At 43.4% G+C, this 22,978-nt stretch overlaps 1 protein-coding gene across 2 annotated transcripts; it reads left to right on the top strand.

Moving 5' to 3' along the window:
- Positions 1-817: 817 nt before the first annotated feature.
- On the top strand, positions 818-15,389 carry FAM186A (family with sequence similarity 186 member A). 2 transcript variants are annotated; one of them, XM_075197972.1, is made up of 4 exons: positions 818-3,694; positions 6,066-6,258; positions 8,690-8,883; positions 15,141-15,389. In XM_075197972.1, the coding sequence occupies exons 1-4, from the start codon at positions 831-833 to the stop codon at positions 15,346-15,348; spliced, it is 3,459 nt and encodes a 1,152-aa protein (XP_075054073.1). In that variant the 5' UTR covers positions 818-830; the 3' UTR covers positions 15,349-15,389. The 2 variants fall into 2 exon arrangements, with proteins under 2 accessions (XP_075054073.1, XP_075054074.1); XM_075197973.1 differs by lacking the exon at positions 8,690-8,883.
- Positions 15,390-22,978: the final 7,589 nt, after the last annotated feature.

Below are 22,978 nucleotides of genomic sequence, written 5' to 3' on the forward strand. Positions count from 1 at the left end.
GCAGCTTGTTTTACAGAGCAGTGCAGAAACAAAAATTGATTTTGTGAAGCAAGATTATTTTAATGAGATAAGGGGCAGAGAGTATGCATTTATACGGGCATTCCACTGGTTCCAGTATAATAGAAAGTGGTCCTTAAGACTCTTCCCTCTATGCCAAAAGAGTAATAGAAAAAAGTTAGCTTAGCTTTAATAATTTGAAGCTTGACCTCCCCTCATATATTACAGGTGGTCCAAAAGATGCATTGTGGGAATGGTGGAATGAGGGGACACTTGAAGCTAAAATAAAAGACATGCAAGTTTTGAGTCTTGAGAAAATGCTGGAGGATGAAGAAACTGTGTTTATTAAAAGTGCTGAAATCCTTACATTGCTGCAAGAGTGTACAGCATCTCCATATGGACACAAAGTGAAAAATACTGTCTTCCAGTACATTATCCGAATCCTCAGTAACTTATCCCAAGCCTACCATATACGCAGCAAGGAGTTACATCATATGGAAAGCAAAATTAAAGCCAGGGAAACACATGAGTTGGAACTTAAGGATCAGTATTCAAGTCTTTCCACTGAACTCAGAAATACCCAAGTAAACATTACAGGTTTGGAAAAGCATTTACGTGTTATAGAAGCCATATTCGGGTGTAGCCAGTTTGTCAGTGCACCCTTGATAGGTCAATTAAATAAGGATGCACCAAGACAAGTAGACAGATCCCAGCAGTGTGACAGGGTGCCCTGTGCTGACATTGGGACGCAGGCTCCAGGCAAGATGAGTGCAACAGGACAGATTACAGATGATTACACTCTCCCAGCAGACTGTAGAATTGAAAAGGGCAATATGCAAAGTTTAGGATCCCAAAAGGCATCACAAAAACATGAGACTCATGGAAATGTGCAAAGCAAAATTACAACAGTACTCCATGAACGAGATCAGGTAGTAAATATATTTGCCTCTCCATTTCTACAAGTTAGTACCAGATCTTTTGGTCATCAAAGTCACTCAAAGATTCCAGGAGACACAAAACATGAAGATATAATAGAGAGTCAGATAGAAGAAGAAAAACTTGGACATAGCATCCAAGATACTATTCATCTTACTGAAAATGAGTTTATTAAGTTACAGCCCATACCTACAGTCCAGGAACACTATGAACAAACTGTGCCCTTAGCTGCAGTGCAAAAACACCATATACAAACTGTCGCCATACCAACAGTGCAAGATCGTTATGTACAAACTGTCAACATACCAACAGTGCAAGAACACTATGTACAAACTATGCCCGTACCTACAGTGCAAGAAAACTATGTACAAACTGTGCCCATACCTACAGTGCAAGAAAACTATGCACAAACCGTGCCCATACCTACAGTGCACGATCACTATAAACAAACTGTGCCCATACCTACAATGCAAGAACACTATGAACAAACTGTGCCCATACCTACAGTGCAAGATCACTATGAACAAACTGTGCCCATACCTACAGTGCAAGATCACTATGAACAAACTGTGCCCATACCTACAGTGCAAGATCACTATGAACAAACTGTGTCCATACCTACAGTGCAAGAACATTATGAACAAACTGTGTCCATACCTACAGTGCAAGATCACTATGAACAAACTGTGTCCATACCTACAGTGCAAGAACATTATGAACAAACTGTGTCCATACCTACAGTGCAAGATCACTATGAACAAACTGTGTCCATACCTACAGTGCAAGAACATTATGAACAAACTGTGTCCATACCTAAAGTGCAAGATCACTATGAACAAACTGTGCCCATACCTACAGTGCAAGATCACTATGAACAAACTGTGCCCATAGCTACAGTGCAAGAACACTATGAACAAACTGTGCCCATACCTACACAAGATTACTATGAACAAACTGTGCCCATACCTACACAAGATCACTATGAACAAACTGTGCCCATACCTACAGTGCAAGAACACTATGAACAAACAGTGCCCATACCTAAAGGGCAAGATCACTATGAACAAACCGTGCCCATACCTACAGTGCAAGAACACTATGAACAAACTGTGCCCATACCTACAGTGCAAGACCGCTATGTACAAACTATGCCCATACCTACAGTGCAAGAACACTATGAACAAACTGTGCCCATACCTACAGGGCAAGATCACTATGAACAAACCGTGCCCATACCTACAGTGCAAGAACACTATGAACAAACTGTGCCCATACCTACAGTTCAAGAACACTATGAACAAACTCTGCCCATACCTACAGTGCAAGATCAATATGAACAAGCTATGCCCATACCTACAGAGCAAGATCACTATGAACAAGCTATGCCCATACCTACAGGGCAAGATCACTATGAACAAGCTATGCCCATACCTACAGTGCAAGATCATTATGAACAAACTGTGCCCATACCTACAGTGCAAGAACACTGTGAACAAACTGTGCCCATACCTACAGTGCAAGACCGCTATGTACAAACTATGCCCATACCTACAGTGCAAGATCACTATGAACAAGCTATGCCCATACCTACAGTGCAAGAAGACTATGAACAAACTGTGCCCATACCCACAGTCCAGGAACACCATGATAAAACTGTCATCATACCTACAGTACAAGAGCAGCCCATGACTGCAGTACTGTACCCCAGTGAACAAGCTAGTACAGATAAAACAGATACTGGGAGGGCAGGTGAAGCATTTCCGCAGGACATCAACTATCTCCTGGATCAAAAATCTGCTTCAATTGATCTGACCCAAAAGATGATCCAAAAAAAGGAAACGTTTCAACATCTGGACCCAGATAGTCAGGGTTTGTATAAGGTAACTGAGACAAAAATTGATGATACTATGTTGAAAGTAAAAGAAGGAACATTACAGGGAACATCATTACGAAACATGAAACAAGAGCCTTCAGATGCTGAAGCAATGGTATTTGTTTCTGAATTAAAAGAACTACATATATCCCATCTACAACCAGAGGCGCTAACAAAAATGTTCACAAAAGACAAGTATGTACAAACTGGTCAAAGTGATATACAACACTCTGAGCATCCACAGAGCAGCATTCACTTTACAAAAGATGGAGGATCTCAAGAGCAATATTCTCAACCTGATGATTATAAAGACAAAAATGAGTTTTTAAGAGGTGAAACTTTTCCAAAAAGGCTGCTGAAGGAATTAGTATTTCCTGGAGATATAAAGTCTGGGGGAACGGAGAAGAAATATACAGATGCTATAATGGACAGACATCCAGCTGGGAGACGTGATATCTATGAAGAAGATGAGGAAGACATGGATCTTATATACAAGCACACACCTGCTAAACAGATATTCGATAAGGATCCACCGCAGTATTCAAAGGAGGATCATTTTTATCCAAAGCATCTTGTTCATGATCTAAAGTCACAGTCAGAAAAACTAGTTTTATCATCTCCAGAGGCGTTGAGAACAAAGCAGAGTCCAAGACAGAGGATAGTTCTGTCTGCAGAGAATGGGGAAGAAGATGAGCAGTATTACATAGATGTAAGGGCTCAGAGAACTAACCTAGACATTCTGAAAAAGGCTAAACTGAAGAGGATTATATCTCCACAGCTTCAGTCACATGCTACAGACCTTATCCTTCAAGCATTTGAAATGGACCTTACACGCCTGGGAAACCTGTTTCGCAAATACACATCTTCCCAAATGATACAAAAAGTGAGGTACAGAAAATTAAGCTTTTGATTCTTTTCATTATAATGAGAATTAACAACTGGTGACTGTATTATATATACTGCCTTAGTGGGTAAGACAACTAAGATAAACTTAGCAACCAGACAAAGGGGTTCAATGTACAAAAACTTTGTCAAATGAACAAAATGAGCTGGTCCCATTTTAAGATATTTTGGGTTCTATATAAATGTAAAAGATGTGTGTAGAGATGCTCAAAATTCTTTCACCAGACTGATATGGTATAATTTACTGTGGACCCCGACTTGAACTTGCAGTTCCAATTTTGCGATTAGCGTTCCCTGTTCACAGTTCTCGTTTGCAATTTGCAGTTTCTGTTAAACAGGCTTGAACGTGGTGGAACAGGCTTAAACATGTTCAAATCTGTTCGACATTTTCAATTTTTTAATTCAAAGAATTTTCAAGTTTTGAACCGATTTGTCGAACCTGTTTGAGAACTGAACCACGACTGGCTGGAGCTTCTCTACACTTGTTCAAACAGTTTGCTGAAATTAGAACACTGGTCAACACACATTTTATTGCCAGTCATAATAGAATGATTTTAGAGTATCTGTTTGGTGCTGATTCTGAATATGACATTGGTTTTGCTAGATTGGCTCAAATTTTTATATAATTGTTAAGCCATTGAAAAACATAAACATGCTAAAACTGTAATGGTCAGGCAGAGCCTACTTACAAATTGCATATGGTATATGGTATACATAATGGTATTTTATTCTGTATAATAACAGATAAACATAGTAAGCTGATTTAGATAATTACAATTAATGCATAGCAAAATGCTGTTTAAGGCAGAAGCTTCAACACCATTCATAAATGTTGTGAAATTAGAATCCTTGATAAGTTTACAAACACGAGGGCCATCAAAGATTCCAGCTTTTAATTTTTCTACACTTAGTCCAGCGAATGATTTACAAATGTATTGGAAGTAATCTTGAAACTTGAGTTTATTGTATCGATTGAAACCTTCCACATTGACCACACAAAAAGAGCAATTGTGGTGGTTTTAGGCTCCCACCATACCATAGGCACACCGAAGTTCAAACTTTTCCGTTCTCAATTTTTCCGCTGTCGTCAGCATTCTACACAGGTTTTCCAAAGCTAATGGGGTGCCCAAGACTTGGGCTCCAGGCGCCACACCACACCAAGATACTGAAGATAAGTTGACTTTACAAAGTATGTAATGTTTTTTCTTTGTTTTTGCAGAGTATTCGCCACAAATGTAGCAGAATGCATTAGAATTGTTTAAGCAGCCTCTTCGTGAAGAACTCCTACTTCTCTGAAAAAAACCCACTAATAAAAATAAAGTTTAGTTAATATGATATTGTCACGTGGGCATTGTAGATAAAACTCATTTTATCGTTAATTGACTTTATTCTTACTTAAAACACTCTGTAAATGCAAATTGTCACTACAACCACTCCATATACAACTTGACTTATTTACACTCATTAGATGTGTGCAAATATATTGCACTGATGAGAAACAAGGAAAACACAATAGACGCTCAACTGCCAACTGTCAACTTACTGTTGGTTGATTGATCAATCACTTATATACGGAGGGGGAATATTCTAGAGTGATCGCGGAGTGAACACCTAGAATATTCACATGTCTCACCTTCTAGAATGTTCTGTAAGATTCTCATATACACATGTTATGTTAGTTTCCTATTAATTGAGGGTATCCATTATCTCAAGAACTAAAGTCAATTAAAAAATACTTTCATTTTTGAATTCAGCAATCACAAAATACCCTAAAATTGTTCAAATATCCTTAGCAACTAAAAAAATTTTGTTTGTTGGACTGTGTAACCTAACGTTTGACCTTTGATGTTTTGCTTTGACTGATGCTGTTTGGATTAGCAAATAGCTGTACAGCTATACTACCATACATATGTCAGTCAAACTTTTCATAAGTCTAGGCTATAATAAAAACACTTACAGATTTAGCAGTATTCTAATTTATCATCATCATCATCATTTCTTTATATAGTACCACTAATTCTGCAGCGATGTACAAAGAACGCACTCACATCAGTCCCTGCCCCATTGTAGCTTACAGTCTAAATTCCCTAATATACACACACACACACACACACACACACACACACACACAGACTAGGGTCAATTTGATAGAAGCCAATTAACATACTAGTATGTTTTTGGAGTGTGGGAGGAAACCGGAATGCCCAGAGGAAACCCACGCAAACACAGGGAGAACATACAAACTCCACACAGATAAGGCCATGGTCATATGTTGAGTTATTTTATGTTCGACCTACTTTAAAAAAGACAAAGACCCTTATGAAATTATCTACAGAATCTTTCCCTTCTCTTATAGGGAGAACCTAATCTCACGTCTCTCCAGAGCAACTCAGCTTGGGAAGGAGCATGAGAGAGAGAACTTGTGTGTCTTCTTGCGTAAACTTGATGAGTACCACAGAAAGATCCTCCAGCGTTGGACAAATAGGCAGACTTGCATAGAGCAGGAGCGCAACAAATGCCTGAGCACAATGTTTTTGCTATTTAAAAAGGTATTTAACTAACATATATTAAAATATAATATTGCCAAAGTAATCTAGTTTAAAACAATATAACAAATTAAATATGGGGCATTTCTGCAATCCAACTCTCAGTTTATATGTCAAACATTTCTGAGATCAGGGGAATATTTTAATTGTCTTCTAATTACTACTGTGTTACTTCACCATCACCACCTTCAGAATGTTTATGACATTGGTGTTATGCTCAGGGAAGTCCTTCAGTCAATATTGGCACCAGCTCTTTAGGGTGCGGAGTCTAACAGCCTCTCAGGTCTTCACCAAGAACTAATGCAAGGCAGGATGGACTTGGCTGCTGAGAAACTGCAGGTTGCGGCCCCTACTGAGCTTATAGATGGGAGGAATGGATAGACTAGCAGCAAGGCAATACGGAAACAGTACCCAAGGCAGGGTCCAATGTGCAGTGAGGATCCTTCCAGAGGTTGGTGAGGCACAGCCGGGTCTGGTACACGTTAGCAGATGTCCATCACGCCAAAGGAGAATCCAAAAAGAGTAGTGAGGGCCGAGCCGGGTCTGGTACACGTTAGCAGATGTCCGTCATGCCAAAGGAGAATCCAAGGAGAGAGTAGTGAGGTCTGAGCCGGGTCTGGTACACAGGAAAAGCTCTGGAGATGCAGGAGAACACAGGGAGACACAGGGAGCTAGAAGATAGGGAGCAGGAGTCAGGGACGCAACTTGTTGCTCTGACAAGCGGAATTTGAATTCTCCGCCAGGGGTCACATGATCGGCGCTGCCGCCACCCGGAAGTGACAGGCTGCCGGCAGCGTGAGCAGAGGTGAGTATTACAATTGGCTGTACTCTAGGATGTGCTGGTGACAGGTGATAGAGTGTAGCATGGCAGCATCCTGTGGTCAGCACTGAATTAGTATGGGCAATTAGTAGCCTTAGGGATCAATGCTTCATTTTTCACCAGTCAATGGTGCAAACAAAACCAAAGTCACACAGTCCTTAGAGTGGTGGGTACAAACAGTCTGCAACAGACTACATTGAAATTAAGTTGATGAAGTAACCTGAGGTAAGATGCTGGCCCTGTCACAATACAAATATCCCTTCCTCCAGGTGTGATATAATGGAAGGTGTGTGTACAATGAATCAGGGCTGACACTGTGCCATAAATGTATCTGAGAAAGACAAAGTTCACAGACTGAATGATAAAACCATTCCTGTGAGTCACAGATTATGTGAACAATACAAACAGCAATCCAGTAGTTCAACAGTGCTATAAAAGGTATTGCAGCAAAAGCAGACAAAGAAAAAAAAATGCAATGGATATATACATTTACATTTGGTCTGAAAGGAAATTATGCATGTATTCAAAATGCTATTGAAGAAACAGTTATTCAAATTATGAAAAAGTCAGATAAATGTAAGGATTACTTGCATATCATCTTTGTATTGTTAAGATGAGTTTGACTAGGTTTTGATCACATTATTGCATACCTCCTAACACTGTGCAAATTGTGGCAGTGTGAGGCGGAGGTGCACAGCTGGAAAGGTCACACCACGCTGAGACATGACCATGTAATATTGGGCATGCTGTATTCCCTCAAAGTTGTGCCTGGTGCTTTTGATTCAGGATTAACCTCTTCCTGTTGGCTGCCATGGCCAGGAGGAGTCATGCTGTATGCCTTCCAGGGGTCTCAACTTTTTTCCTGTCTCTACTCAGCTAACTAAGGACTAACCCATTCCTTTTGAAGTGCTAGGCTGCCCCAGCATGCACACCTGCATACTGTCCTGGCAGTCGGGACAATAATCCCATGGCTGAACTATGTCAACAACCTGGACAACTGTATAGACCAGCGAGGCTATCTATCCACCTTGTGATAGACGGTTAGAACATACTTTCCAACATTGTACATTCTTCTTCCGGGAGGCAGGTGGACGAGTGGGGGCGGGCTCAATAATTAACAAAATTTGGCACTGCCCCTAAGCTGTCATTATCAGTTTGGCCTATACCAGCAGGGGGCGTGGCCGCGATGACGCATCAATTGTGACGCTAAGCCCCGCCCCTGCCGTTCAATTTAATGAACTGGCTGGGATCCGGGAGGCTGCCCTGCTCTCTCGGGAGTCCTGGAGGACTCTCAAATTTTCGGGAGTCTCCCGGGCATTCCAAGAGTGTAGGCAACTATGGGTTAGAGCCATGTATGAGTATTGCTCTGTACAGCAGACACTTCACTTTCAGGCACTTTATCATTTGTATTCACATTGAAACATCATCACTAATAAACTTCATGTGTAAACCTGTAGACCATGAATGTCGCACACGACTAATGCATGATTGTTCATTAGATTTCAGAATGTAAGATTTAAGAAAAGAAAAATTGCTTACTGGAATTGGTACATACATTTATGAAAATACGCAATTCTTCACACAATAACTTTTTTACATATATTTTCATTGTAGCTAAAGATGAAGTGGAAAATTAACCTTTCCTGTCCTTGCCAACTGTTGCAAATAGGACAGTGCAAGGAAGAACAAGTTCAACGTTCATTTAATGACAGGCTCAGTAAGTGGACTTCTTGCCCACGCAGGTCAGGCCAGATGATGTCTCAATACTCTACAGAAACCACCACCACAAGCTTCCTCCAAATCTTCAGGTTAAACAGACTAACCCTATATCATGTTTGTCTCTTTTATTTGTGCATAGTAAACTTTAAACAATGACTGTATTAAGATATTCTTGCTACAGGGCCTATTTTATTTTATTGTGATCATACAATAGAGTTGCCTTTGCTTGACTTCTCTTACCCCTATAATCATCATCATCATTTATTTATATAGCACCACTAATTCCACAGCGCTGTACAGAGAACTCATTCACATCAGTCCCTGCCCCATTGGAGCTTACAGTCTAAATTCGCTAATATAGACACACACTCACACACAGACAGACAGAGAGGGAGAGACTAGGGTCAATTTTGATAGCAGCCAATTAACCTACCAGTATGTTTTTGTAGTGTGGGCGGAAACCGGAGCACCCGGAGGAAACCCACGCAAACACAGGGAGAACATGCAAACTCCACACAAATAAGGCCATGGTCGGGAATTGAACTCATGACCACAGTGCTGTGAGGCAGAAGTGCTTACCACTAGGCCACTGTGCTGCCCCTAAACCTTTTTTGTCTTCCTATATCTATTCTGTCTCCTTATGTCCTCTGAATACAATAGGTTGGCTCATGGCTTAGTGGCAATGGATATGTGGTACAGTATCTGCGTGGAATGTGGCATCACTGGATGCATGGTCAAGGATGGAAGTAGATGGAAACTGTGATAGAGAGCAGACAAGAGGTGACAGGCACAATCCTCTGAATTTGCTCATAGCCTGCCATAGGCAAACCAAGGGGGGGGGGTGTTTCCTAGTGCCTGGAAACCCCCCATCCAAGCCTGGGACACTGTATAATTGAGGTGGCTGGACCCTGCCCCCACTTCACACGGCTCTGCTTGAAAAGTAGTGCACGCAGCATTGCCCATGTATATTATGGGATAGGAAGAGTTGAAGAGCAGCCAAGCACTGTCTAAAATTATAGCCACGCCCCCATGCATGCTTGTCACGCCCACTGGCGGTGTGGTGTGGAAACCCCCCTCTACAAATCCTGCGTTTGCCCCTGCCTGCACAGAGGCGAAGCCTATAACTATGTCTAGCATATATACTCATCCAGGATAGGCACAATTAAGTAAAGCAGGGCTGGCCAACATGTGGCTCTCCAGGTGTTGTGAAACTACAAGTCCCAGCATGCCCTGCCAGCTATAGACTGGCTTTCTATTGGCAAAGCATGCTGGGGCTTGTAGTTTCACAACACCTGGTGAACCACAGGTTGGCCAGGCCTGAAGTAAAGAAATGCTTGAGGTTATAGTCCTTTTTATTAAAACGTACTGCTTTACAAAACTATGCATTAGGCAGTAGTGCCTAGGGGCGACAAAGACTGTGAGACAAGCTATTCACTGCTCTTATGATTTACAGTGCATCTTTCATCAGCAAACTAAATGAACTGAGGAATAAGAACATCAGCTGATATCACTAACTGAGGTGGAGAAATTATAAATTAACCCAAGGAACATGATATAACAGGGTATAATTGTACGGGGTTAAGTGGCAGGACTAGCTGTTTGATATATATATATATATATATATATATATATATATATATATATATCAATCTATATCTATATATCAAATATATATATATATATATATATATATATATATATCTACTATATAAATGCCTAGTGGCGTGTGTGGGAAAAAAAAACCCAAGCTGCAGCGCCACCTGCTGGGCAGAGTTATACACTGACCTATATATTTCTTGAAGGAGAAGTGACAGTTGGGAGTGGTTGGTGGTTGCCGGGGGTGACAGTGGGGAATTTTTAACACCTTAAGTAGCTTGATGAAGGATGTGGTGATGAAGATGAAAGATGAGGTGATGGAGAAAAATGATGAGGTGGTGACATGTGGACAAAACCACGTTAAAAAAGGGCGCTTGCGTCGGGAAGTAACGCTCTTCTCCTGAGGAGGCCTGGGCTAGGCCCAAATGCATGACAAGAACCTTTTTAACACCTTAAGTAGCTTGATTTGACTAGAATGCATGAGTATCATGCACGGGTTAACTTGTATATATATATATATATATATATATATATATATATATATACACACACACATACATACACATGTATATATGTAATTTTGGCCCCTGCTCCGAAGAGCAGAGTTGTACAGCGCATGTGTGAAGGGATCATGTGATCCCTCTCTGTGACATGCTAATTTTTCTTTCTTCGCTATACACTAGGCTGCTCTGTGCGCATGCGCGGGTTTTGCGGTCGGCGCATGCACAGAATGATTAAAAAGATGACGAAGAACATCAAGGACCGCAGGAGAATAGGAAGTGTCAGGTAACTTTTCCTGTGTTGTTTTTTTTAGTAAATATAAGATAACTTTCAATCCTCATCTATATGATGAGAATTGAAAAGTATCTTTCATATTAAACGCTCGTTCATAAATATACCCCAAAGTGTTCAGAAAATACAGTTAAACAAGACAGTTGCACAAACATTGAACAATAATTGAAGACCTCTAGAAATAATCTACATCTGCTGCATCTTTACTCTGCTACTTCTGATTGCACAGGACATTACAACTAGGTAATTCTTTTAATTCCTGCATATGTTGCTATTTTCCTTCTAAGCACCAATGTTTGCTAAATAATTTTTCTTGCTTTTCTTTCATGGCATCATCTTTAGAACTATATCCTCCTTCACCCTTCCTGCAACACACACCTCTGTCCACATTGCTCCTTCAATACTTCACTCATCTCTAGTTAACACTCATGAACTTTTGTCCTATTTAAATTCAATAGTTATAACAGCCTCACCCTGTCTTGTTGCCCTGGAAACAGAGGCGCATGTGCCCCTAGCGCCGGGCCTGGCAGGTGAGAGCGGAAGCGCCCCGTTGCCTAGCAACATGACGTATCTCACACAAGACACTGCAAAAACTTTAATTCATGCACTCATCATCTTCCATCGATTTTGTTGTGTGTGCCACAGCCTGTGTTGCGTTTAAGGAAAGAAGGCTTATTGGTTGTCCCTGGATAAAATGGGACTCAGGGGCAGATCCCAACTCCTCTCCCTCTCCAGTCTCGACTTCTCCCCCTCTCCAGTCTCAACTCCTCTCCAGTCCCGACTCCTATAGGCCCTGTGCCCTACAACATTATGTGTCTCACAAATTAATGTATTTTAGGATACAAATCAGTCAGGTTTGTTCTTCGTATTAATTTAAGTAAAACACTATACATAGCTATAAAACCACAACAATAGGAGCAGCAAATAACAGATATGTCTGTCCCATCATCACACATTCATGTGTGGTTTAAGGCGAGGGAAGGGGGCAGTCAGTAACTAGCCTTATGCAATTTCAATTTTAGTTGCATAAAGCTAAACTTACTTCACAGACTCCTCAGAGAATTGCCTGAGCATTCCGAGAAGTCAAACAGCCCCACAAAACAGGGCTCAGAGAGGAAGTGTATTCAGCAAGGAGTATGCAGTGGAGTGTCAGAACAGAGGACACAACTAAAGGTAAGTAAGATTGATGCAATGAGGGCTATAGGGAGTGGGCTGCAATGATGGCTATAGGGAGTAGGCTGCAATGAAGGCTATAGGTTGGGGACTGTTATGAGAGCTTTAGTGTGGGAGCTGCGATAGGAACTATAAGGGGGAGCTCCAATAAGAGCTATAGGGAGTGGGCTGCAATATAAGCTATTGGAATGGAACTGAAATGAGAGCTTTGGGATGGGGACTGCAATGAGAGAGACATGGAGGGGCTACAATGAGAGAGACATGGAGGGGCTGCAATGAGAGAGACATGGAGGGGGCTGCAATGAGAGAGACATGGAGGGGACTGCAATGAGCGAGACATGGAGGGGACTGCAATGAGAGAGACATGGAGGGGACTGCAATGAGCGAGACATGGAGGAGACTGCAATGAGAGAGACATGGAGGGGACTGCAATGAGAGACACATGGAGAGGTCTGCAATGAGAGACACATGGAGGGGGCTGTAATAAGAGACATGGAGGGGCTGCAATGAGAGACACATGGAGGGGTCTGCAATGAGAGAGACATGGAGTAGGCTGCAATGAGAGACAAATGGAGGGGTCTGCAATGAGAGAGACATGGAGGGGGCTGCAATGAGAAAGACATGGAGGGGACTGCAATGAGAGAGACATGGAGGGGGCTGCAATGAGAGAGACATGGAGGGGCTGCAATGAGAGACACATGGAGGGGTCTGCAATGAGAGAGACTTGGAGGGGACTGCAATGAGAGAGACATGGAGGGGCTGCAATGAGAGACATATGGAGGGGTCTGCAATGAGAGAGACTTGGAGGGGGCTTCAAGGAGAAAGACATGGAGGGGACTGCAATAAGAAAGATATGGAGGGGGCTGCAATGAGAGAGACATGGATGGGGCTGCAAAGAGAGAGACATGGAGGGGGCTGCAATGAGGGAGACATGGATGGGGCTGCAATGAGAGAGACATGGAAGGGGGCTGCAATGAGAGAGACGTGGAGTGGGCTGCAATGAGAGACACATGAAGGGGGCTGCAATGAGAGATACATGGAAGGGGGCTGCAATGAGAGAGAGATGGAAGGGTTCTCAGCCAATGGATATTGAGTTATTATTGCCTGGTTTTGGATTGTCTCCAGGAGTTTTGAGGGGCAAGTGAATTGGGCACTGTAAATGTGTGATTTTGTATTATATGGAATATGTAGGCGAATTGTTGCCAGGTACACCCTTCCCCTTTAGGTTAATAATGCAAGCTTTCCTAATAAACGGCTGTGGCCATATTCTCTCCACTGCTTGGTGTCATGGCTGTATTTGCTCGCTCCACAATACTTCTCTTGCTGCCTCCTGGCCTCCATATTGGTTCTCTGCCTCCCCACGACCACTGCTGGCTCTGGAGCTAGTGCTCGACTTTCTTGTGAAAAGGGTGAGTGCATTCCCAAGGCTTACTTGGGACCTCATTCTGGCACCTCCACCACCAAAGCACTCCCACACCTGCATTGCCACCCATTGCTGAGGCTTACACTGCCACTGCACCAATCTGTAGTCATGGGTGTTGAGCTAACTCTACAGTTGGTTCTTGCCCAGCCTCATCCATGGTGCTTGGACATTCAACCAAATATTTCACTCCCCGCATGGTCTATTGGGCGACTCCATGGTGAATTAACTTTCTTGAAGCCTACTCATCAGCTACACGTCCTAGCATCTTACAAGCTGAATACAACTCTGTGGTGTTTCTGCTGGCCCCTTCATGGTTCATCTGCTTCTTACTAGGTTACATCCCCTTATCCACAGGAGACCCAGTGATTTTGACACTGCTCTGACCTGGAGACAATGATAGCCCTCCTTGCACTCTGTGGAGGACCCACAGCCTCGACACCTATTTGGACCTGTGTACTGGTCACTGTCCTTTGGCCTTGATCCTCCATATGCTAACCTGCAGCTTAGGCCCTGCTTTCCATGTTTCTCCACACTCCCCAACACCTGGTCTATACCTCAAAATAACCAGGCCCTCTGCAATACCTGGGCTTCTGCAATACCTGGGCTTTGCATCACCTGGGCATCTGCACCACCATGAGACTGATGACTGCTTTCCATATCTTTCCCCACTGTCCCATCACCGGGACCATACACCAAACTAAACTGCCAATTGACCCTACTGTCTCTTTAAGATGGTCCCTTCACCAGTAACCATCGGTTATTGTGCTGTAATCTTGTTATACAGGAGGACTTAGTCCATCTTATTCTGTCCCATAGAGTTGAATACAGCACTGGATAACTTCTGCACTGTAAGCTCACAGGTAACTGGAGGATGGGGATATTGGAGAAGGATTCCCTTATTTGCTACATGAAGTGGAAAGGGAGCAGGTCTGATGGAAGCTCTGAGGGCACACCTCTCCCCAATCCCAGTTGCTTCAACTCCCTACTCTTCTACCAGATGTGATGAATCAATCAGAGTGGCTGTTCATACTTTTGCAGAATGCTCGTTTACTCCTGCTTTAGCAGTAACCAACCCAGGCTATAGTACTGGTGTTACTTATTTTTTCATGCATATATTTTAAAATATTGAAAAATAACTTATCAGCATGTCTAAATACTCTATAGACTGCACTTCCAGAGGGGTTAGCGTCTACAATACACAGCTTGCTCTTGACTTATGTACAATGTTAAATCAGGGCTTGAGCAAGGAAAGAAATGTGGCTATACGGGTGTTAAAGTGTGGCTGATATAAATTCAACTTCTCAATTATATTTCTCATATTAAAATGCATTATTTTAATTGTATACCTTTCCTTATTCCTAGAAAACCTATCCATGGAAGAAGGGAAGCAATTTGGAAGACAGAAGTAGTCAACAACAGTTTCCGTCTTGACAAGAAGCAAGCAATGCTTCCCACAGGGTCACGAATGGGAGTTTCCCCTGATATTCCTCATCTTTTGGAGTTAGATGTGTCTCTAACAAGGAAAAGACCCCTTCGACATATAAAGACCACAACAATGTTCGGTGTCTGACTCATGCTGCTTTAATACAAAATAAACACACTTGTATGTCCTGTTCCATGTTTTACTCTGCAATTACACTGGAAACATGACTGTTTGTAGCACTTTAAAAGTGTGACAGATATAACAATTCCCCATATCTCTTCAATACACTTCTAATGAAGACATATGGCGAGATTCAATTAGTAGCACAATTGTGCATTGCTTAGCCCCATAATAAATTTTGGGTAAGGGCCCGATGATGACTACCGTCCTGGACTAATGCATGTGCAGGCTCAAAAGAAGCCTCCGCTCTGCATTTTTGAGAGCATAGAGAAGGCATCAGTGGGATTTTAGGCCTTGGATGAACAGGGCTAGGAGAGTGTCATGAACAGACTTGCTCTGAAGGTCTTACCTATATAAGCTAGGAGGCGCAAGGGGGTTTGGGGGTTGCTGCAGAAACGTGCAGCTCGCGGCCCTCCCAGTTAGCTACCAGCGAGGTGAGGTGAACTAGCGTAGTTGCGTTCTGAGGTGGAGGATTTTTTAAAAAAGAATCCACAAGTACCAAGAATATTAGAGAACGATTGCTGTGAACAAACAGCTCCGACCCTGACCGAGAAGACTCCTACCTCTAGAAAAAAGGTTTTCCCTTGGTCAGTTTGAGTCAGGAGAGGTGCAGACAAGAAGGCTTTTTTCAAGGGGGAAAATGCTGATATGGCCTCGGGAAACTACACCTTAGGGTTCGCTGATCTTCGGGTGAGAGCTGTGATGGGAGCAATAACTGTGGAAAACTGATTAATGAATTGCCTATAATAATTGGTGAACCCAATTAAATGTGGAACAGCTTTCAGACTCAGCGGTGGAGGCCAATTGTTAATAGCAGAAGCCTTTTCCGGGTCCATCTGCAATCCAGAACCAGAGACTATGTATCCCAGGAAAGGAATAATTTCTCGAGTTTACAAAACAGTTTGTTCTGATGTAGATGGGACAGGACCTCCTTTACATGAGAACAGTGGGTAATGAAATCAGGCGAAAAAATTAATATATCATCTAGATATACCACCACTGATTTGTAGAGAAGGTCTCGAAAGATCTTGTTAACAAAAGATTGGAACACAGTTAAAGCATTGCAAAGCCCGAAGGGCATGATGAGGTACTCATGGTGTCCATCTCGAGTATTAAAGGCAGTCTTCCATTCGTCCTCCTCACGAATCCGGATTAAGTTGTAAGCGGCCAGTAGATTTAATTTTGAGAAGATTTTCGAGCCACTGATCCGATCAAAGAGTTCAGAAATAAGGGGGAGAGGATACCTGTTTTTAACAGTAATGGCATTTAACTGCCGATAATCAATGCCGGGGCGTAAGGTTCCATCTTTCTTCTTAACAAAGAAGAATCCCGTGCCAGCATGGGATGAGGATTTCCTGATGAAGTCACGCTGTAAATTTTTGGCGATATACTGGGACATAGCCAGATCTTCTGGAAGGGAAAGAGGATAAATTCTACCCCTGGGAATGGGCTTACCAGGCAAAAAATCAATTGAGCAGTTTCAAGGACGATGCAGGGGAAGAATCTGAGAGGTTGCTTTGGAGAAAACATCCCGAAAGGAGATATAGGGAGCAAGGAGCAACAGCTGAGAGAAGAGCATCTGACAAGATATAAGAAAAATACCCTGCTTCTTGGGTTTTACTATGAGGAGACATCTCTCGAAACATTGGGAACACCAGGACATGACCTGGGCTGAACTTCAATCAAATTGAGGTGCATGTAGTGTGAGCCATGAAAGACACAGGATGACAGAATTAATGGACTAAGGTAAAAGCAAGAATTCAATCCATTCTGAATGCAAGACCCCTACCATCAGACGAACAGGAGATGGAACCTTGGAGATGGAACTGTTGACAGGGCAGTAAGAAACAACGGCTGAGGCAAATCTCGAGTAAATATTTGGAGTTGCGATGCCAAGTTGGCAGAGATGAAATTTCCGGCAGCGCCGGAGTCCACGAAGGCAGAGGTCACTAGGGGCCACTAGGAGTGTCCAAAGAGATTGGCATCAGGAAATCTGGTTTTGAGATTGAATAGGGAGTAGAAAGTCTGACTCCTAGAACGGCCTCCATGTCACTGACTAGGAGGGGGCATTTGCTGGCCGTTTAGGACAGGAGACTAGCAGATGATCAGCCTCACCACAATATAGACAAATATTCTGTTTTAACCTTCTTTCCCTTTCTTCAGGGGACAGCCGAGATTGTCCAATCTGCATGGGTTCGTCCAAAGGAACTGGGTTTGGGTTCTGGAAACAAGGAGTGAGTCATCGAATAAAATGTCTGGCAGAAGATCTCTCTTGGGTACATTCCCGGAAGCGGAGATCAACACTATTACATAGGGAAATAAGGGAATCAAGATCCACAGGAAGTTCATGGGACACAAACTCGTCTTTAATGCGATCAGAAAGTCCCTGCCAGAGTGTTGCTACGAGTGCCTCATCGTTCAACTTGAACTCGGAAGCCAGGGTCCGGAACTGAACTGCATATTGTCCAACAGTTTGGGAACCTTGGCAAAGGGAGAGCAGGCTGGAGGATGAGGATGAAACTCGGCCCGGTTCATCAATCTTTCGAAATGCTGTGATGAAAGAAGTGACGTTCTGTAGAAGGGGATCATCATGTTCCAATAGGGGTGAGGGCCATGCCAGGGCTTGTCTGGAGAGTAGCGAGTTGATGAAAGCCACCTTAGAACATTCGGAAGGAAAGGAACCGAAGTGACATTCAAAATGAATTGATCATTGATTCAAAAATCCCTGCCTAAGGATCTCTTAGGGTCTCCTTCAAATTTCTCTGGTGTCGGCAGCCGCAAAGAGGAGGATGCGACTGTCGCAGGAGCAGAAGTAGAAGGACTGGTTTCGGAAGAGGTAACAAGAGCGGCTTCAACAACAGGCAAGGACATTTGGAGTCCAGACGGGAGCCTATGCCCTGAATACATTGAAGTAAACGGGCCTGCTCGGCATCATATTGTTCGACCTTATGAGCCAGGTGGAGCAGTAAGTCATCGGCTGATGGTTTACCGGAGCCTTCAGAGGTCATGGCCAGATTATACTGTCACAGACAGACTTGCTCTGAAGGTCGTACCTGCCGGTATTGGTGCTGCTAAGCTAGGAGGCACAGAGTATAAACACGCCACAGGTCTTTGCCAGGGACCCCCGCAAGGGAGTTTGGAGCTAGCTGCAGAGACACGCAGGTCGCGGCCCTCCAAGTTAGCCACCATTGAAGTAATAGGTGAATAAGCAAGGTCAAGCAATCCGAGGTCAGGCCGTGCGGGCAGAGAGATACAACAGGGTCAGGCAGAGGCGTAATCAGGAAGCCGTAGGTCAAGCCAGGGAAACTGTAAATGCCAAAAGGAGATCCAAAAGGGAGGTCAGAGGAAGCCAAGTCTGAAACTGAGGAGTCAGTCAGAATGCTTGGGATCAAACAGGAAAGAAGAAGCATAAGGAGACCTTGATACTCTGGCACCAGAATGGCGCCAGGGTCTCCTTTAAATAGATAGAGTTGCCGATAGTCAGAGTCTCATTGCCTAGCAATGAGGACACGCGCCCACCACGCATGCGACTGCCGGCCGGAACCAGGAAGAAACGATACGTCACAATGCTAGGCAACGAGACACGCCAAGGCTGTCAGAAGAAAAGGCGTCCATCCCTGGCACCAAGTGAATGTGTGGGAATGGCGCCTGACAGTACCCCCCCCCCCCCCTCTCTTCTGGAAAAAGTTTCCCTCGAAGATAGATCTTTAAGAAAACGGGCTAGAAGCAGAGGGGCATGGATATCATCCTCATAAACCTACAGTCTTTCTTCAGGGCCATATAGCGGGGGGGGGGAGACAGAGCCTATAGGCCACAGGGTTGATGACTTGCATGATAGAACAAGGACCAATAAACCTGGGAGCCAATTTCAAGGATGGTACTCAAAGCCTGAGGTTCCTGGTGGAAAGCCATACTTTGACCAACGATGACGGTCAGCAGCACGCTTGTATTGTTGAACTGACTTTAGTAATTTGTCTTTGGTAGCAGCTCAGATAGTTGCCAGCCGGAACAAGCGAAGTAGGAGAGGAATCAAAATCGGGTACCGTGGGATGGGTACCAAACACTGCAAAGAACAGGGAGGAACCAAAGGAGTCGTGGACATGGAAATTATGGGCAAACTCAGCCCAGGGTAGTAGATTGCACCAGTCCAAATGATTCCCAGAAGAAAAACAACGAAGAAATAACTCCACGTCCTGATGAACACGTTCCGTTTGGCCGTTAGTCTGAGGATGGTATCCTGTGGAGAATTTTAGGCCAATCCCCAATTCTTTACAGAAGGCTCTCCAGAATTGCGAGCACAAGTTGAACTCCGCAATCAGAAATAATATCCTGGGGGCAACCATGCAGATTAAAGAGCTCCCTAATAAAGATTAGAGCCAGTTTAGGTGCCGTAGGGAGCCCTTTTAGTGAATCAAAGTGAACCATCTTTGAAAATCTGTCCACCACTACCTAGATAGTATTGAAACCATTACTGGGAGGCAGGTCAGTGATAAAATCCATTGAAATACTAAGCCAAGGACGTTCTGGAACAAGAAGGGGCATAAGTAACCTGGCAGGAGAACGCCTAGCTGTCTTATTCCGGGCACAGTCTACACAGGAGGCTACATACTCTTGAATATCGGCACGCATGGTGGGCCATCAAAAACACAGAGAAAGAAACACAAGGGTCTTCTTTACCCCGGCATGTCCTGCAAACTCAGTATTATGGCACAAGCGAAGTGCCTTGATATGTAAAGGAGGGTCAAGGTAGGAGCAGCCAAACGGAGGAGTTCTGGAAGAAGTTCTAGTCAAGGCAACAATGCTAGAAGGCTCAAACATGAACACAGAAGGAGGAGATAAGTCAGAATCATCAAAAGAATGAGATAGAGCATCAGCCAGGAGATTCTTGGAGCCAGATAGGTAGGTGAGCTTGAGATCAAACCGGGAGAAAAAAGATGACCACCTGTCCTGACGTGGATTGAGACAACGGGCGTCCCTGAGGTAAATAAGATTTTTCTGATCCGGGAGGAAAGTAAGAGGATGGAGCGCCCCCTCCAGGAGATGGCGCCATTCTTCTAAAGCCAGTTTGATTGCCAGTAACTCTTTGTCTCTGATCCCATAATTGCATTCCGAAGGAGCAAACATTTTAGAGAAGAATCCGCAGGATCCCCGGAGGCCGATTCTTGAGAAAGTACAGCTCCAACACCGGCATTCACTTCCACGAGAAAAGGTTTGTCCTGATCAGGTAGAATAAGAACTGGAGCCAACGTAAATGCCTTCTTTAGAGCCTCAAAGGCAGCAACAGCCTCAGGTAGCCAAAGTCTAGGATTGGCGGACTTTCGGGTGAGGACAGTAATAGGAGTGATGAGCGTAAAGAAATTTTTGATAAACTGTCTGTAGTAATTAGAAAATCCTATAAACTGCTGAACCGATTTCAGGCCCAGAGGTTCTGGACAGTTGGTAATTGCTCAAACCTTTTCAGGGTTCATCTGGAGGCCAGAGCCAGAGACCAAGTACTCTAAGAATGGAATTTGAGTGACCTCAAACATAAATTTTTCTAACTTACAGAAGAGCTGGTTTTGCCAGAGACGGGAGAGTACTTCCATAACATGAGACCGGTGAGAGGAAAGATCAGAAAATTAGGATATCATCCAAATAAATTACCACGTATTTATAAAGAAGGTCTTGGAAGATCTTGTTCATAAATGATTGAAATATTGCCAGGTCATTACAGAGACCAAAGGGCATCACAAGATTTTCATAGTGACCCTCACATGTACAGAAAGTGGTTTTCCATTACAGATCAGATTATATGCCCCTCGTAAATCCAATTTGGAAAACATTTTGGAGCCACAGATCTAGTCAAACAATTTAGAAATAAGAGGAAGAGGGTACCTGTTCTTAATGTTAATCATATCTAACTGGCGTTAGTTAATACAGGGATGGAGTGATCAGTCTTTCTTTTTTATAAAAAAAAAATCCAGCCCCTGCTAGAGATGATGACTTCCTAATAAATCCTCGCTGCAGGTTCTCCGAGATGTATTGGGACATGGCACAGTTCTCTGGAAGAGAGAGTGAAAAAATCCTGTCTTTAGGAATAGGTCAATCCGGCATAAGATCAATGGAACAGTCCCAGGGTCTATGCAGAGGCAGTACCTCAGAAGCGGCTTTACAGAAAACATCTTGAAAAGCAGCATAGGGAGCAGGAAGAGACAACTGAGGGGAGAGGACGTGGCAAGGAACGACAATGGAAACAGGTTTAACGGAGAATAGACAACCTTTGTGGCATTGTGGACCCCATGACGTGACTTGGGCCAACTCCCAGTCGAACTGTGGTGCATGGATTCTAAGCCAAGGCAGTCCCAGGATGCTCTAGTCTACAGATTCCGGGAGGACCAGGAATTCAATTCATTCGGAATGTAGCACACCAACAGTCAAACGAAGTGGCACGGTAACCTGTGATATAGTGCCATTAAAGATATGATTGCCATCCACTGCAGAAAGAAATAATGGCCGTGACAAAGCCCGGGAAGATATATGAAGTTGCGATGCCAGAGAGGCAGAGATGAAATTACCGGCAGAGCCGGAATCCACAAAGGCATGCGTCAAGGAAGGCTCACTAGGTCACTCCAGAGAGATAGCCATGGAAAAAGTCAGGTTGGGTGGAAGCGTAGGGAGTGATAAATTTGATTCCTAGGTTGGCCTACCTGACACCGACTAGGAGGAGGTGCTTCCTGGTTTCTTAGGGCATTTGGAAATTAGATGACCGGACTCCCCACAATACAGACAAAGGTTTTGTTTAATTCATTTATAACGTTCTTCAAAAGACAGACGAGACCGTCCTATTTGCATAGGTTCCTCAGGTAGTAAAGGCGGGTTCTGGAACTGAGGAGCCAGACGTGCAGAAAAACGCCTAGTAGTTGCTCTCTCCTGATGCGTTTCCGAAAAATGCAGGTCCACACGATGGCAGAGTGAAATTAAGGCATTGAGAACAGCAAGCAATTCACGGGAGACCAGTTCATCCTTAATACGGTCCGCTAGTCCCCGCCAAAAGGTTGCCACAAGCTCCTCATTATTCCACTTTATTTCGGAAGCAAATGTGCGAAACAAAGCTGCATACTGACCCACGGTCTGGGAACCTTGGCGCAGGTTTAAGAGACTGGATGCTGCCAAAGACACCCGCCCAGGCTTTGACCCCCTTATTATTAAAGATTCAACCCTACGAAAGGAGCATAAAATAATTTCCTTCTCTCTATAGTTAAGAAACTTAGCAATAACTGGTCTAGGACGAATATCAATACTTCCACATTCTGGACTTATTCTATGATCTCTCTCAATTGTAACACTCCTAACTTCAGATGAGGAACACAAGGTCTCAATGAATTAAGATTCAAGACATTTTATCAGATCAGCTCCTTTCACCGTTTCAGGAATACCAAGAAAATGAAGATTATTACGTCTAGAACGATTAGCAAGATTGTCTATTTTTTCAGTAAGCATCTTAATTGTTTTACTCTGAGAAGAGGTTACCACCTGCAGAGCCTCATGTACAATGTACAACCTTTTCTAACGTACATTGTACATACTTACATTACCCCCTTAAAAGCAACGTTATCAA

The sequence above is a fragment of the Mixophyes fleayi genome, chromosome 2 (assembly GCF_038048845.1).
Source record: "Mixophyes fleayi isolate aMixFle1 chromosome 2, aMixFle1.hap1, whole genome shotgun sequence".
Taxonomy (NCBI): domain Eukaryota; kingdom Metazoa; phylum Chordata; class Amphibia; order Anura; family Limnodynastidae; genus Mixophyes; species Mixophyes fleayi.